Here is a 14,271-nt window from a genome sequence, read left to right on the forward strand (position 1 = left end):
CACGTGTCAGCTTTTCAAATATCCCGGATGTGTCCACAGAGAAATGCAAATGAGAACTAGCGTGAAGGTTCGACTGCATCGAGGAAATGGCGGATGGAGGGCATTCGATGCGCGCTTTACGATGGAAATTCGAATTACGCTGCTAAATCGACAGCACAACGGATTCTTGGATGGAAGGGGTGTCGTTTTTGATAAACAACCTTTCGATCACGTGGTAAAACAAAGTTGCTCGAGAAACAGCGAGACCTAGCCGGTTCGCGTGCTTTGTTTGGGTTCTAAACGAGGCAAAGATTGGGACGAAATTGTGCGAGCTTTGTTGAGCTGCAATCTCTAATTACCTGCGCAAAACAGCAAAAATATGAAGTCGGATAGTTCAGAGAGATCTGAGAGCTGTGGGTGAGTAGAGATCATTCAAGTTTGACGTCTTTTTTAAGACGAAATATGTTTGTTTTTCGTTCATGTCCAAAACATCTTAGTACATCGAGTTGTGTTACATGGCTTTTAAAAAAGTACTACCCTTCATCTAGACGACAGTTTCTGTGTGTTAAGATGTTGAACACAAGTTATGTTATGCCTCCCTCAATACCTGATTCACTTTTCCAGTCACGAAAAGTTTTAAAATTTACTTACAGATGAGCAATGTCAAGTGATTAGTTAACAAAGTTTTTCTGTTGATGACAAAATACTGGATCATACATCTTCAGTCCTGTGTGTCTTGCTTTTGATAACTAATATTGCTGTTGTTGTTGTTGAGTTTTGCCATAAAAGTTTGAGTTGACGAGAAAGCATAATTTAGGAACTGTAAAAATGTCAAATCTCTATTTAAGATCCACCCACTGGTTGGACAGTATGCTCTTGCCTGGTAAAGGGCCATAAATCCTCCCACGCCTTGCTTGTAGTTATTAAATTGGGTGTTTAAATTGCTCTTAACCACCTGTTTTTGCATAACTTTAGTATTGCATGTCTAATATTCATAATTTCTACAACACCTGCACATAATCTCACCTTCTGATTGATTGACATACCACAGGATTTGTCATTCCCATAATTCTTGCAGGTTCACTTTAAGAGGCAAAGAACCTTGATCCAAGTTCGCAAAATTCGCTGCAAACACCGGTCACGCACCATTTCAAATGAGGACGCACTGCTTCGATTTTTCAGAATACTGTTTTCATTGTTTGTGTTGTAAATCTATGTATGTTTCCCATACTCTTATACACCATGATATCCATCACATCATGACCAAAATTTACTGTGGAGTCACTTGGTGCTAGATGACTTATGACTCCACAACATTTTGAATATGATCTCTGCTTCTTCATTCCGCACATTATACAGTATTTGTTTTATCATTGCTTTATACAGGGATAAATGAGGGAAAACACGATGCATCCTGTGTTGCAAACATACTTATCTTAACATTTTTATATGTTTTTAGGGAAGAGGAAAGCAGTGATGAGGAGGTACAGGTATGGGTATTGCCAAATATGATCTCTTTAGAATCCCATGGGCTTGGACAGGCTTGTGAAAAAAGGTTGACAAAACTACCTGAACTGATCCCCTTTTCCTTTTTCTAAAAAAAGAACTTGCAGGCCTCACAGGACAGGAAAATTGACACAAGTACCTGAGTTAATGTTTTCCCTTTCTTTTTTTCTAAAAAAAAGGACTCGCAAGCCTTGTACATAGGACATGTTCATACCATGCCCCTGGATCCTAGCATTTGTAATTGTTATGTCTTGTAGTAGCCAAGTAACACTGACAGAACTTTCTGTCTCTTAGGCTCAAGAAGAACAAATCATATCATCAACCGAAGAAGACCAACCACCATATTATGAAAATGTTATGGAGAATATTTATTTAATAAATAGGTAAATTTTCCATAAAGTCATAATTGTCACATCAAATTTCTCCTTACCTATGCACATATAGAGGTACATAGATCATGATGGATACATAGATAAATGATAGATGTTTTATTTTATCCCTTAGCAGTCTTAAGGACTGAATTCTAGGCTAGACAATAACAGTACAGTAACAATTAAAGATACAAAAAAATTACAATTGTAATATATGTTTGTAATTAACTATCAATACAATTGAAACTTGACCATAACAAAGTCATGGAAAGCCTGTATATATTCATACTTATTTTAGCCTGTCACTGTATCTTGTTTGTTTTTCTTGAATGGTTATAGTATCATTTTGCTATCTTCCAGAAAAAAGAGGATAAACAAAGAAGTGAGAAAGATGACTTGTGAATGTTATCCAGAGCCAGGTAATATAGTATACCTTGTATAATCCTTATTTTAAAAGCACTGTGATATTGGTTTTGGTATACAGGAAGATAAAAAAATGATTTTGATGTTGAGGTTCATGCAAAATCTGAGAGAGTGACGCCCCTGACCAATGGGTTTTATTATGCAGGATGACTTTTATTCCACTCTCAGAGCAACACACTGTGCAGAGTGTCTATTTTAGAATTGTTCTCATACTTGTGGAAGTATTTGCTGTTTGCATAAAAAAGTGTTTCTTCTACATGTTTTATTAGCTAAAATTAATGATATTTTTGGTCAACTCTGACGCTAGCCAAATCAAAAAGTTGTTTCATAGGATGGTAGTATCCTGATTCATGATTGAGAATCAATGTATGCAACCTTATTTGGAACATTAAACTTTTAATTAAATACACTTGCAACTAACTCTTTTTTATTCTAGACAATCCAGATTTTGTTGGGTGTGGTGAAGATTGCTTAAATAGATTATTGATGATAGAATGGTATGTCTTCATTTTATTTATTTATCCCCTAATTTTTATTTAAAGGTTTATTTGATTTTAACTAAAGTTGGCTTTGCTAAATTGTAATTTACTCCTGAAGTCATGATTCTGTAACTTTTTTACTTAAGTTAAATTATTTAGCAAAATTAATTTCTTTATTTTCACTGGCTGCAACTATTTTCCTAAGGATGCAATTTTAGCATCTGCAATACTAATAAACTATTTATTTATATACTAATATCAGACAGCATCACACATTGCAACTCACTTCTAAGTATCCAATGGACTGTCATTTATTCTTTTCAGTAACCATAGATGTCCATGTGGGGATCTGTGTACTAATAGAAGGTTTCAGGAGGTTAGTAACATGATTATAAAAATTGACTCTAAAGTCTGACTAAGTTACCAAAAAGCTTATCCTTATTCCAGGGCTGTAAAATTAAAGTTGAAGTTTTCAAGACAGAGAAGAAAGGCTGGGGTGTTAAAACCCTTGAAGATTTAGAACAGTAAGTAAAATGATGTGAAACCCAGTTTATTTGTATTTTTAAATCTAAAATAATGATTATGTATGCTTAATGAGTAGATGGCTTATGATTTTCCAGGAACCAGTTTGTTATTGAGTACTGTGGTGAGGTGATGAACTATCGGGATTTCCAGAGTAGAGCTCAGCGTTATGACAGACAGAAGCGACGGCACTACTATTTTATGACATTAAGAGCTGATGAGGTAATGATGGTCATCATAGTGTAAATTATGTTTTTTGCTTTGTAGAATATGTGTTAGAATATGTGTTAGTTTTTATGGCATTTGGGGGGGGGGGGGGGGTGAATCACTGTGAGAAGGTTGACTTTGGATACTATGGAAACAAAACTACAACTTTAAAGATAATTGACAAAAAATAAAATTTTCACTCCTTGATCATTCATTGTTTTATTCTAGATAATTGATGCTACGTTGAAAGGAAGTATATCACGCTTCATAAATCATAGTTGTGAACCAAACTGTGTAACTCAAAAGGTATATTTGTATATGATTTGAATACATGAATTAATATATTATAGTAATATATTATTCTGAAAAAATATTTTTCAGTGGACTGTCAATGGTTTATTGAGGATCGGATTCTTTACATTACGAACAATAAAAGCTGGAGAAGAACTTACTTTTGACTACCAACTGCAAAGATATGGGTAATGTGATTTGCTGGTACTTAATTCTTCTGATACTTGTCTTGTCAGTAGATAGAAAAATTATGATGATGATCTTATGTTTTGTACTTTTTATAGAAAAATTGCGCAGACCTGTTACTGTGAGTCTCCAAGCTGTCGGGGAATTATTGGTGGTGAAAAACACACCCCTTTGAAAACTACTGTGGAAAAAATTGGTAAAGGCACAATAATCCTTGATCAATGCATGACAGCTTTATTATTATTGAAACCTCAGAAATCTGTCTGATTGACTGAGGTGCAATAATTTGTCTAAAATGCTAGGGTTTCTTATTCTAGCAACTCCATCTGCAAATTCACCAAGAAGAAAGAAGAAGAGAAATATTGCATCTGACTTTGAGGATGTGACGGTATGTAATCAATAGCAATATAGTGATCAGCTCAACTGATTTGTATGTATAAAATATCTTCTTTGAATAAGCCTATTCTAGCTTACAAGAAGCTCTTGAACATTTATTTAACATATTTGGACACTATGAATTTATTTACTAACAATCTAAGATGTGTTTTTTTTATTATAGCTTGAAGATGAATTGGAAAGACTAATTGGTGACCATCGTGGTATGACTGTCAGTGACCAAGCACTGAAACTATCCCGATTGATGGTTAGGGCAGAGGATATGCCACAAAGAATCATGCTTCTTAGAGTGCTTCAGGTAAATCTAAGGATGGTCTGGGAGGTTTGTTGGACAATTGGAGCCAACACATTGCTTGCAATATCTTTTAACCAATAAAGTATTAATAATTTTTTTGTAGGGGGAAGCTCTAGCGGTTCTAGATCCCTCCTAGTCTAAGCAAACAGTGATAAAGGAAAAGTGAGATAGCAAATTCCCCAAACATTTTTATCCAACTATATATATAATATTCAAGAATTTATTCCTATTTCAAACAGCCCACGATTTAGCATATATTTGCCTAGATAACTTTGAATACATGGTGAAATTACTGTAAGTAGTTATCACTACTGTGTACTGTTGTAAAAAAACAAAGTTTGAGAAAATCTTATAAAATGTTTATTTATTTATTTACTTATTTATTTAAAGGCTTCCTCCAAACTTATATAGTGTATACATAAAGATATAGAAAAAATACATAAAAAACAGACAAGAATAAATGCAGAGAGGGGAAGGCGAACGGACACAAGGCCCTGACACTACGGATACTTGAACACTTATCAATAAAATACAAAAACACAGAGACTAATCTAACAGCAATTCAGCCTGAAGTAGCGGCATTTAGGGCGCACTGTTTTCTAACAACAAATGTTGAAATGGGAATACTGCAGAAATAATAATCAGTGAAATGTTAACCTTTTAAAAGACAACAATCCAGCAAAGCTACCGGCTTTTAACTATCTTGGTAAAAGAATTTCTATACTCATTGATGGAAATTGCTTGATACTCTATTTGAATTTATCTTTTAAGAATTAAAATTGTTTTACCTTAAGTAGAATTGCAGTGAGGACACAGGAAGAAGCATGGCCCGCTTTCTGTGTCCTCACTGTAATATTTACTTTGTAGTACTTTATCATTTTTTGCAGAACACCACAGACCAGTCATGTCTCAAGGCCTTCCTCAGATACCAAGGATTATCTTTGCTATGGAGTTGGATGGTTGATGCCGGGGCCAAGCCAAGTAGCAAACTGCAGCTAGAGGTACAGAATTTAGGGTTTCTGCAATAATGGCTAATTTCTAATTGTGTAATAACCACCAAGCCAAGTAGGAAACTATATCACAAGTACACTACCTCTATGGGCATGACAGCTAGAAGTAACTACAGCTAGGGACTTTACTAGAGTGGCTAGATTATCACTAACTACTGTACTGTACAGCTAGGGAGTTTGCAATTATACCGGCAAGTCATATTTCACCTTTCAGTTAATCTGTTATTTATGACATAAAATAGATTACATATGCAAAAACTCTCCCCTGGAGGGTATCCTCAATTGAAGGATTTGACTGTATACTAATAAATGCTTGATTTACATCTGAACAATTCTCACAGAATGTTTTTATCGACCCTGCAGCTACTTGCGACCCTCAAGTATTTGCCTGTGAGCAGTAAAAACCAACTTGAAGACAGTAAAGTTATGCGAGTTGTAAACAAATGGGCAATAGCGGTAGAGGAAGTACCATCCTCGTGCAGTAGCAGTCAAGAGGAGAGCAACATTGATGATGTAGACAGGACATTGACTCAAGAGGATGTTGATGAAAACCAAGCTAAAGATAAACAAAACCTTAATCGCCAACTCTCAGATAATAGCAGCAAGGATGAGGAAGAAGCTGAGGGAGGGAGCCCAGAAAGCAAATGTGAGGAAACAAAGAGTAAAGATGGTGGCAAATCACCAGACGAGCTGTCAGAAGATGATAGCAAATCTGCAGAGGAAGATCCAATTGCATCTACTGATGAGAGTATTAACTCTATGGCGAACGAGCTGTTGAAGCAGTGGAGCACATTAAAGGTTCGAGTCCAAATCTGTATGCTTTTTAATGTTTTAGTGTAGGATTTTTCTATGAGTTTTCATTGACTTCTATGATCTCTTTCACTCAGGAAATCTACAGGATACCCAAGAAAACACCTGTAAGTTTACAGATACCGGTACTGTAGTACTACAATACACTACTTTGGCAATTATTACTAAGTTATCATCGTTAAACATGAAGTGACGTCTTGTTTTTTATCATCCTAGTGACCTATTTTTTCAAATATAGATGGTGTTTTATTTTCATTACGGTGCTATGTAGGTCAAGAAGAAAGCTGAAGTTGTTGTTGCTACAAGCAGTACAGGGACATCAGGTATGACATTGACTAACATCATGTTGAGATTCAGAAATTTGTTATTACCATGTTTTATCTAACCTTTCACTCCAAACATTTTAGGTCTCACTTCATCTATTGAAAGAGAACTAAGGTACTTATCCTACATCTTTTATTTTATGATTGAATTTTTATACTTACATTTCTGTACCTTGTTGTTGTCCTCGTAGACAGTTATTCTCTTTGACATTTTTCACATGTTTGCAGTCTTTCTCGTAATTTCCCAAACCACGCCGTCCACTGATAGGAGAAATAATGGCTAGTTTAGTTGTGATGCCATTAGATCATTGATTCAACAGGATGAAGATGGGGAGATGTAGTCTGAACAGGTGGCCAGAACCACAGATAGAGAGAGGAAAGCAGAGAAAAACCCACAGGATGATAAAACATACAAAATCAAGGTCAAATCATATGTGTATACGTCAGGCAGATAGGTATAACACAAAGTAGTAACTTTAGCCAGGTTGTGAGTTCGTGCCTGGGGGAGCTTTGGTGCTTGTATTTTGTATGTAAAATCTCTATGGTTGAAGTATAATGCCGGTCTGTTCCCATGATTCTAGTTCTTTTCCAAGCCTGCCAGATTCCTCAGTAAAAGTTGAAGCGGAGCCAGTGATGACATATAAGGAAGAGACATCTAATACCCTGGCAGCTTTGATGTCTATCGACGTCCCACTTGTGTCCAAGGCAGAACCGTCGACTGGCTACGCAACGCCAGAACCGGTCAGCAAGGAAGATCTAACAAGTGACGTTATAGAGGGTAAAACATCAGTTTCCAGCAGTGCCCAGGTGCCATCAGGTGCAGATGGTGACATGAATCATATACCAACTGTGGCGGCTGATTGGGGAGAGAACCAAGTGTTTGGCTACAATCAGCAAATGGGGAAGGAAGAAGAGCTTGCTGTCGCCGAGAGTGAAGCCCAACGGAATTCAAGATCAAGAAAACAGGGCAAGAAGTCCAAGTGGTCCAAGCAGGGATTCCAACCATTTGCTTCTCATGGTCCTCAAGTCAGTCAAGGGCCTGTAAGGCCAAGTTATAATGTCCCCTCTGGCCGACCGTGGCAAGATCCATCACTTCACTGGACAGGATCGATCTTGGACCAGCCTCAGGGAATACCATACTATGGGCCTCAAGCATCTGGCGGGGTGATATTCCAACAAGGACCCTATCCTTCTCATATGCCAGCAAACGCACCGCCTCCAAACATCCCAATACAAGCAAACTTTCCCCGGAATATCCCTCCACCCAATTACATCCCTCCTACGCAACAAATGTCATTTCAGCATTCGCCGTATAACAGGCCTCCGCCCAATGTCATTCCTACTGGGAACATGGTGATTGAAGCAAGATTCCATGCTCAACAACATGGTATGCCACCACAGCCGAATACCACCCACATGCAGGCGCCTGGTCAAGTACCATTTCCAGGATATGGAGCTCCTCAGGGTCAACAACAAAACCCCTACCCATACAAAATGGTGATACAGTCACCATCTGCCATTCAACAGGACACGATGCAGCCTAGGGACGCCAAGCACCCTGAGCCAGCGGCTACCCCGGAGAGCATGGGGCCAGAGAGCATCATCATCAACACAGAGCACCATCACACACCTGCCAAGGTCAAGCCAAGGGCGCTCCCCCCGAACTGGAAAACTGCCACTGACCCACAAGGGAAGATCTACTACTACCACACGTTGACAAGGTAATTGTTGCGAAGTTATTGTTTGTTTTTTGACAAGGTAATTGTTGCGAAGTTATTGTTTGTTTTTTGACAAGGTAATTGTTGCGAAGTTATTGTTTGTTTTTTGACAAGGTAATTGTTGTGAAGTTATTGTTTTTTTTTTTGACAAGGTAATTGTTGTGAAGTTATTGTTTGTTTTTTGACAAGGTAATTGTTGCGAAGTTATTGTTTGTTTTTTGACAAGGTAATTGTTGTGAAGTTATTGTTTGTTTTTTGACAAGGTAATTGTTGTGAAGTTATTGTTTGTTTTTTGACAAGGTAATTGTTGCGAAGTTATTGTTTGTTTTTTGACAAGGTAATTGTTGCAAAGTTATTGTTTGTTTTTTGACAAAGTAATTGTTGTGAAGTTATTGTTTGTTTTTTGACAAGGTAGTTGTTGCGAAGTTATTGTTTGTTTTTTGACAAGGTAATTGTTGCGAAGTTATTGTTTGTTTTTTGACAAGGTAATTGTTGCAAAGTTATTGTTTGTTTTTTGACAAAGTAATTGTTGCGAAGTTATTGTTTGTTTTTTGACAAGGTAATTGTTGTGAAGTTATTGTTTGTTTTGTATGGCTAGAAATTTGCCAAGACATGATTGTCCAGAAGGTTACGACCAGGAGTAGAATTTAAAAGCCGCATTGTCACCAGTTTACTGACAGTTTATCAGTCGATTACGTAACAATCTCCGATGATTTTTAATGGAAAACGCAAAAAAAATCAAAATATTGAAAGCAGTGTGTCTATTGAAAGTTTCTTCGAGCATGAGATTGATAATTTAGAGCGGATGGCCAGTTAAATATCTCTGATTCTAATATATGTACTCTTTTGTCTTTTAACGGTTGAGGTTTCCGTCGGACCTCCCTAAGTAAACTGGTGACAATGCGGCTTTAAGGTCATGTGTAGAAAAATGGCTTTAGGTAATGTTATTTGACGGGGTTGGACCAGTTAGAGATAACGTTCAGACGCATTGGACTTTTCCCTATTTTTGCGTGCGCTGGAAAGTGTACATGGAGACGTTGGAAAGTATGTCTCTTATTTTTTAACGTAGATTCTCTTCCGTTTTATTTCAGACGGACGCAGTGGGACCCGCCCACCCCTGAGATTGTTGTTAGCCCTAGAAAGTTTACCACTGACATGGAGATGGACTCTGGAGACGAGGTAAGCTTCCAATCTTATTCTACCGTTTTATGGGCACCTTACACATTATTTTGTGATTGGGATGACTGGGACGATTAAATTCTGATGCTTGAATAGCAATATTCTATTATTTTTATTACTGTGAGGATGGATGCTATGTGTAGATCGGAAGGCCTAGGCTTAAGACTCAAATAGCTGTTTTAGCGTTTCGCATTCAATACCGAACTAGTTGAAATTATATTATCCCTATTATAATTCGCATAACAATTAGTTGAAAAGGCTTGACTCAGAAGAGAAGCCTTCCCTTCGCCTGTCACCGGAATACAAAAGAGTTCATTATATGATTGTTCATAATTTTCTACCTAGGAGCCCCCTCTGAAAAAGAAGAAACCCAAGACGCCCTCCACACCCCCAGGGTCCCCTCCACGTAGCCCAACACTCGCGTACACCACCGCCCCTGCGGACACCACCGAAAACCAATGCAACATACTCTCCCCGCCTGGTCAGCACACGCACGGCGAGCCCATGAGCGCTAAGCAGAAGATAAAAGACGCATTTAGAGTCAAAGTGAGTATGAAAACACACAAGAAGGTACTAGCGCTAAACAGAATGCAAAAGATTGCCTTAACAGTCAAAGTAGATATTTAAACGTGTTTCAACTTCAATAAACAAAGATAAGTAATGCTTTCAGAAGTCAAGGCAGCAAAGCAATGTTACTAAATGAACACACGCTAAACACTGAACATGAGATAGAGTTTGAGTCAAAGTAAGTCACACACACGCTAATGCTAACCACAAATTACCGTTCAAGTGAAACATTGAGAATCATCGCTCTCATTGCGCTATTTTACATCAAATAAGAGGAGAAACAAAGTTTTTGGCTTCAACTGATAAAGCTTGTGCTGCATCTTTTTGTCTTTTGTGTCTTGGCTGACTTTATGCCTCTGTGTTTAGTTGTCGAATGTGGTGGTGAATTGTCTGAACCCCTACCACAAGGTAGACTGTAAACAAGGCCGCATCACCAACGTCGAAGATTTCAAGTATTTGGCGCGAAAGGTGAGTCGACATGGTTTTTAGTTACTCCCTTGCGTAAGTCCCATATCGGGAGATCTAGTACATACATACACCTATTTCAATAAACGTTGTCAGTACAAATGGCAAATGACAATTGGCAAATGGCAGTTCTAAGACCGATCACTGCTTATGGTTTCCTGCTGGCAGAGGCCTCTTTTCTCTGTATTTCGCTGGGCTGGAGCGAACGCAAGCACAGCGAAATACAGAGAAAAGAGGCCTCTGCTAGCAGGGAATGCTTATGGGTATAATTATTTGTAAGAATAAAGATGATAAGTAATATAATCGCAGAAACTATCCATATTTTCTACATTCACATTCTACATTTCTACATTTGATAGAAGAACTGCCATTTGACAATCACCATTTGCCGTTAGCACTGACGACTTTATTTTAAATAGGTATGTATTTTACCTCTTTCGATCGAAAGAGTGTCGACGCACGCTACCGTGGTCAAAGTTTTGTGAGGTAGGCCAAAGATAAAGCTTGTTAGCAAAGAAATGCTTCAGTCAACATCAGAATCACGATAGAATTATCCTAGCTATAAAGCTAGTGTCAATGAAAACAGTAGATCTCTAATGGTTTTCTCAACATTCTTAAAAACTTTGTCTTGGTGGCCACGGTAGTGCGCGTCGTATGGTCAACTTTGTCTTAGTGGCCACGGTAGCGCGCGTCGCATGGTTAGCTTTGTCTTAGTGGCCACGGTAGCGCGCGTCGCATGGTTAGCTTTGTCTTGGTGGCCACGGTAGTGCGCGTCGTATGGTAAACTTTGTCTTAGTGGCCACGGTAGCGCGCGTCGCATGGTTAGCTTTGTCTTGGTGGCCACGGTAGTGCGTGTCGCATGGTTAGCTTTGTCTTGGTGGCCACGGTAGCGCGCGTCGCATGGTTAGCTTTGTCTTAGTGGTCACGGTAGCGCGCGTCGCATGGTTAGCTTTGTCTTAGTGGCCACGGTAGTGCGTGTCTCATGGTTAGCTTTGTCTTGGTGGCCACGGTAGCGCGCGTCGCATGGTTAGCTTTGTCTTGGTGGCCACGGTAGTGCGTGTCGCATGGTTAGCTTTGTCTTGGTGGTCACGGTAGCGTGTGTCGCATGGTTAGCTTTGTCTTGGTGGCCACGGTAGCGCGCGTCGCATGGTTAGCTTTGTCTTGGTGGCCACGGTAGTGCGTGTCGCATGGTTAGCTTTGTCTTGGTGGCCACGGTAGCGCGCGTCGCATGGTTAGCTTTGTCTTGGTGGTCACGGTAGCGCGCGTCGCATGGTTAGCTTTGTCTTAGTGGCCACGGTAGTGCGTGTCTCATGGTTAGCTTTGTCTTGGTGGCCACGGTAGCGCGCGTCGCATGTTTAGCTTTGTCTTGGTGGCCACGGTAGTGCGTGTCGCATGGTTAGCTTTGTCTTGGTGGTCACGGTAGCGTGTGTCGCATGGTTAGCTTTGTCTTGGTGGCCACGGTAGCGCGCGTCGCATGGTTAGCTTTGTCTTGGTGGTCATGGTAGCGCGCGCCGCACTTAATGTGAAGTTGATATGAATAAGATCTGCAAGTATTGCACTTGCTGAACATGATAAACGTTTACTCTGCATAGCCAATCGAATCCCGAAAAGGGGGCATTGACTTGTTAAAAAGGGGTGACTAAACATAGCGATAACCGAGGAGGATATGTTCCTAAAAATACCAAAAGACAATTGGGATTATCTAACCTTTGCAATTCATGGTTTCGGTGTTTCCTTACAATCTTGCTTTTCGCCTCGCAGCTGACACACGGCGTCATGATGAAGGAACTGCAACACGTCAAGTCTGCGGAAAGCCTTCAGTGCAACGACTCGGTCAAAGTCAAGACGAAAGATTATATACGAAGCTATATGAAGAAATTCGGCCCAGTCTACCAGCGGACATGACCATAGGGCACTTAGGATTGTACAAAGTCTTAATATCTAGGTTTTAGATTTTCATGGACTCGAAGCGCGATGCCCGAATGGTCAGAAATTCTAGCAGCTATCTTAGGTTTTCGATTTTACATGTTGCAATAAGGAGGTGCTTTATGAAGATTGAGAAATTTTTAGATCATCATTACATATTCACATAAAAAGATTACCTCCACATCCCAATTTTAAGATTTTGAAACACTTCAAGTTATTATTAAGCGCTTATGAATTGCTGCTGTATTGCACACTACAACTACGGGATATATTCGTGATTTAAGAGCGCCATACCCTTTCACCGACACAGGCTTATTAGCGGAAAAGTATTATTTAGATTCAAGTACACCTGGTTACACTTTGAATTTCCTACCGACTCGCAAAATCATTGGAGGAATACGATTGACGCCTTATCGCAATACTGTATTTGTTCCTGCCTGTTAGGAAAATCAGTGACGTACGTAAAGCTTTCATTCATTATAAAGTGAACCTTATGGGCCACTTTTACTTTTTACCTTTCTCGTGCCTTGTATATTGTACACATTTTTAAAAATCACATTTTCAATTTTCTTAATAAAAAAAAACACTCGCCTTCCTTATTTGTAAAGACATGTACATAGATCTGATCCTTTGTTTTATGTATTTCAAGTAATCAGTTATTTTGCCCCAACTTTTGTTTTGTAAGTGATAGTATTATCTTATGTGTACTTTTGAGAAAATAAATTCTTGAGTCTATGTTGCTTGATTTTTCTTCGATTTTTGCGGAGCTGGCCCAGGGCGAGGCTGAAGTCGAAGCTCCTCAATTTAAGTGCTGTTTGTAATATGCTGTCTCTAAATACGTCAGTTTTGCCGCTTGTTCAGGTGTCTACAGGTTCGACTAGCAGTCTTAAGAGCCGATAAATTTTCGGGCTATAATTTGGAAACATAATATAGGCAAACCAGAGTGACCCAGTGTGTCTGGGTTTGAGCGATTTTCGGTGGGTTTAAACCCTCTTCCACTTTTTGGGCTACCTGTGGTAGACTATGGAAAATTAAATTCATGCGCGTGCTTAGAGGGGAGGAGGACCACACCCTATCATGTCACGAAGTCAGTTCGACTCCGGTCGACCCCTTCGTTGGTAGAACATATGTGTGTACTTGGAAATAATTTTTAGATCTAGTGACCTATTACCATAGCTTAAAGGCGTAGTGTTATGGTAAGAGCTTTCGTCCCGGACACAAATGAATTTGAGTCAAATTCTAACATTGACTTATGAACTCTTGGTATGGCCTCCCACGCGCCGCTCGTAGGGAGCGCGCTTCCCTGGGCCCAACAAGCGTGGGGCCTAGGGAAGCGGGGTACATAAGAGCGGCGCGTAGGAGGGTACTTTGGTACATGTGGGAAACATAAATTTAAAGGAAATGACCACAAACTGTCAATAAACAAAGTTTTCCATAAACTTTTGCATATTATTTTAACAAGGCATTGATAGTTCAACTGTAGACAATTAAAAGCCTACAATAAACACTGACAAATGCCGATTTGAACTTAATTATACGTGGTCAGTGACTGTACTCTAGACCACACCCTGCGTTTTTCCCTAGACACTCCCCTGAAATTCATACAGAAAGCCAAGCA

General features: G+C 39.2%; 1 protein-coding gene across 4 annotated transcripts; it reads left to right on the forward strand.

The window, feature by feature from the left end:
- The first annotated feature begins 41 nt into the window (after nt 1-41).
- On the forward strand, nt 42-13,388 carry LOC5515716 (histone-lysine N-methyltransferase SETD2). 4 transcript variants are annotated; one of them, XM_032385483.2, is made up of 25 exons: nt 42-396; nt 1,439-1,469; nt 1,780-1,868; nt 2,217-2,275; nt 2,716-2,776; nt 3,083-3,134; nt 3,206-3,282; nt 3,379-3,502; nt 3,716-3,793; nt 3,869-3,966; nt 4,063-4,160; nt 4,282-4,352; nt 4,524-4,658; nt 5,543-5,656; nt 6,029-6,463; nt 6,553-6,582; nt 6,747-6,798; nt 6,883-6,913; nt 7,119-7,253; nt 7,380-8,519; nt 9,608-9,695; nt 10,041-10,241; nt 10,629-10,730; nt 11,147-11,213; nt 12,489-12,601. In XM_032385483.2, the coding sequence occupies exons 1-24, from the start codon at nt 359-361 to the stop codon at nt 11,210-11,212; spliced, it is 3,405 nt and encodes a 1,134-aa protein (XP_032241374.1). In that variant the 5' UTR covers nt 42-358; the 3' UTR covers nt 11,213; nt 12,489-12,601. The 4 variants fall into 4 exon arrangements, with proteins under 4 accessions (XP_032241374.1, XP_032241371.1, XP_032241373.1 ...); XM_032385480.2 differs by lacking the exon at nt 11,147-11,213 and having other exon boundaries at nt 43-396; nt 12,489-13,388; XM_032385482.2 differs by lacking the exon at nt 11,147-11,213 and having other exon boundaries at nt 43-396; nt 7,119-7,220; nt 12,489-13,388.
- Nucleotides 13,389-14,271: the final 883 nt, after the last annotated feature.

This window comes from Nematostella vectensis, chromosome 2 (genome assembly GCF_932526225.1).
Source record: "Nematostella vectensis chromosome 2, jaNemVect1.1, whole genome shotgun sequence".
NCBI classification, from domain to species: domain Eukaryota; kingdom Metazoa; phylum Cnidaria; class Anthozoa; order Actiniaria; family Edwardsiidae; genus Nematostella; species Nematostella vectensis.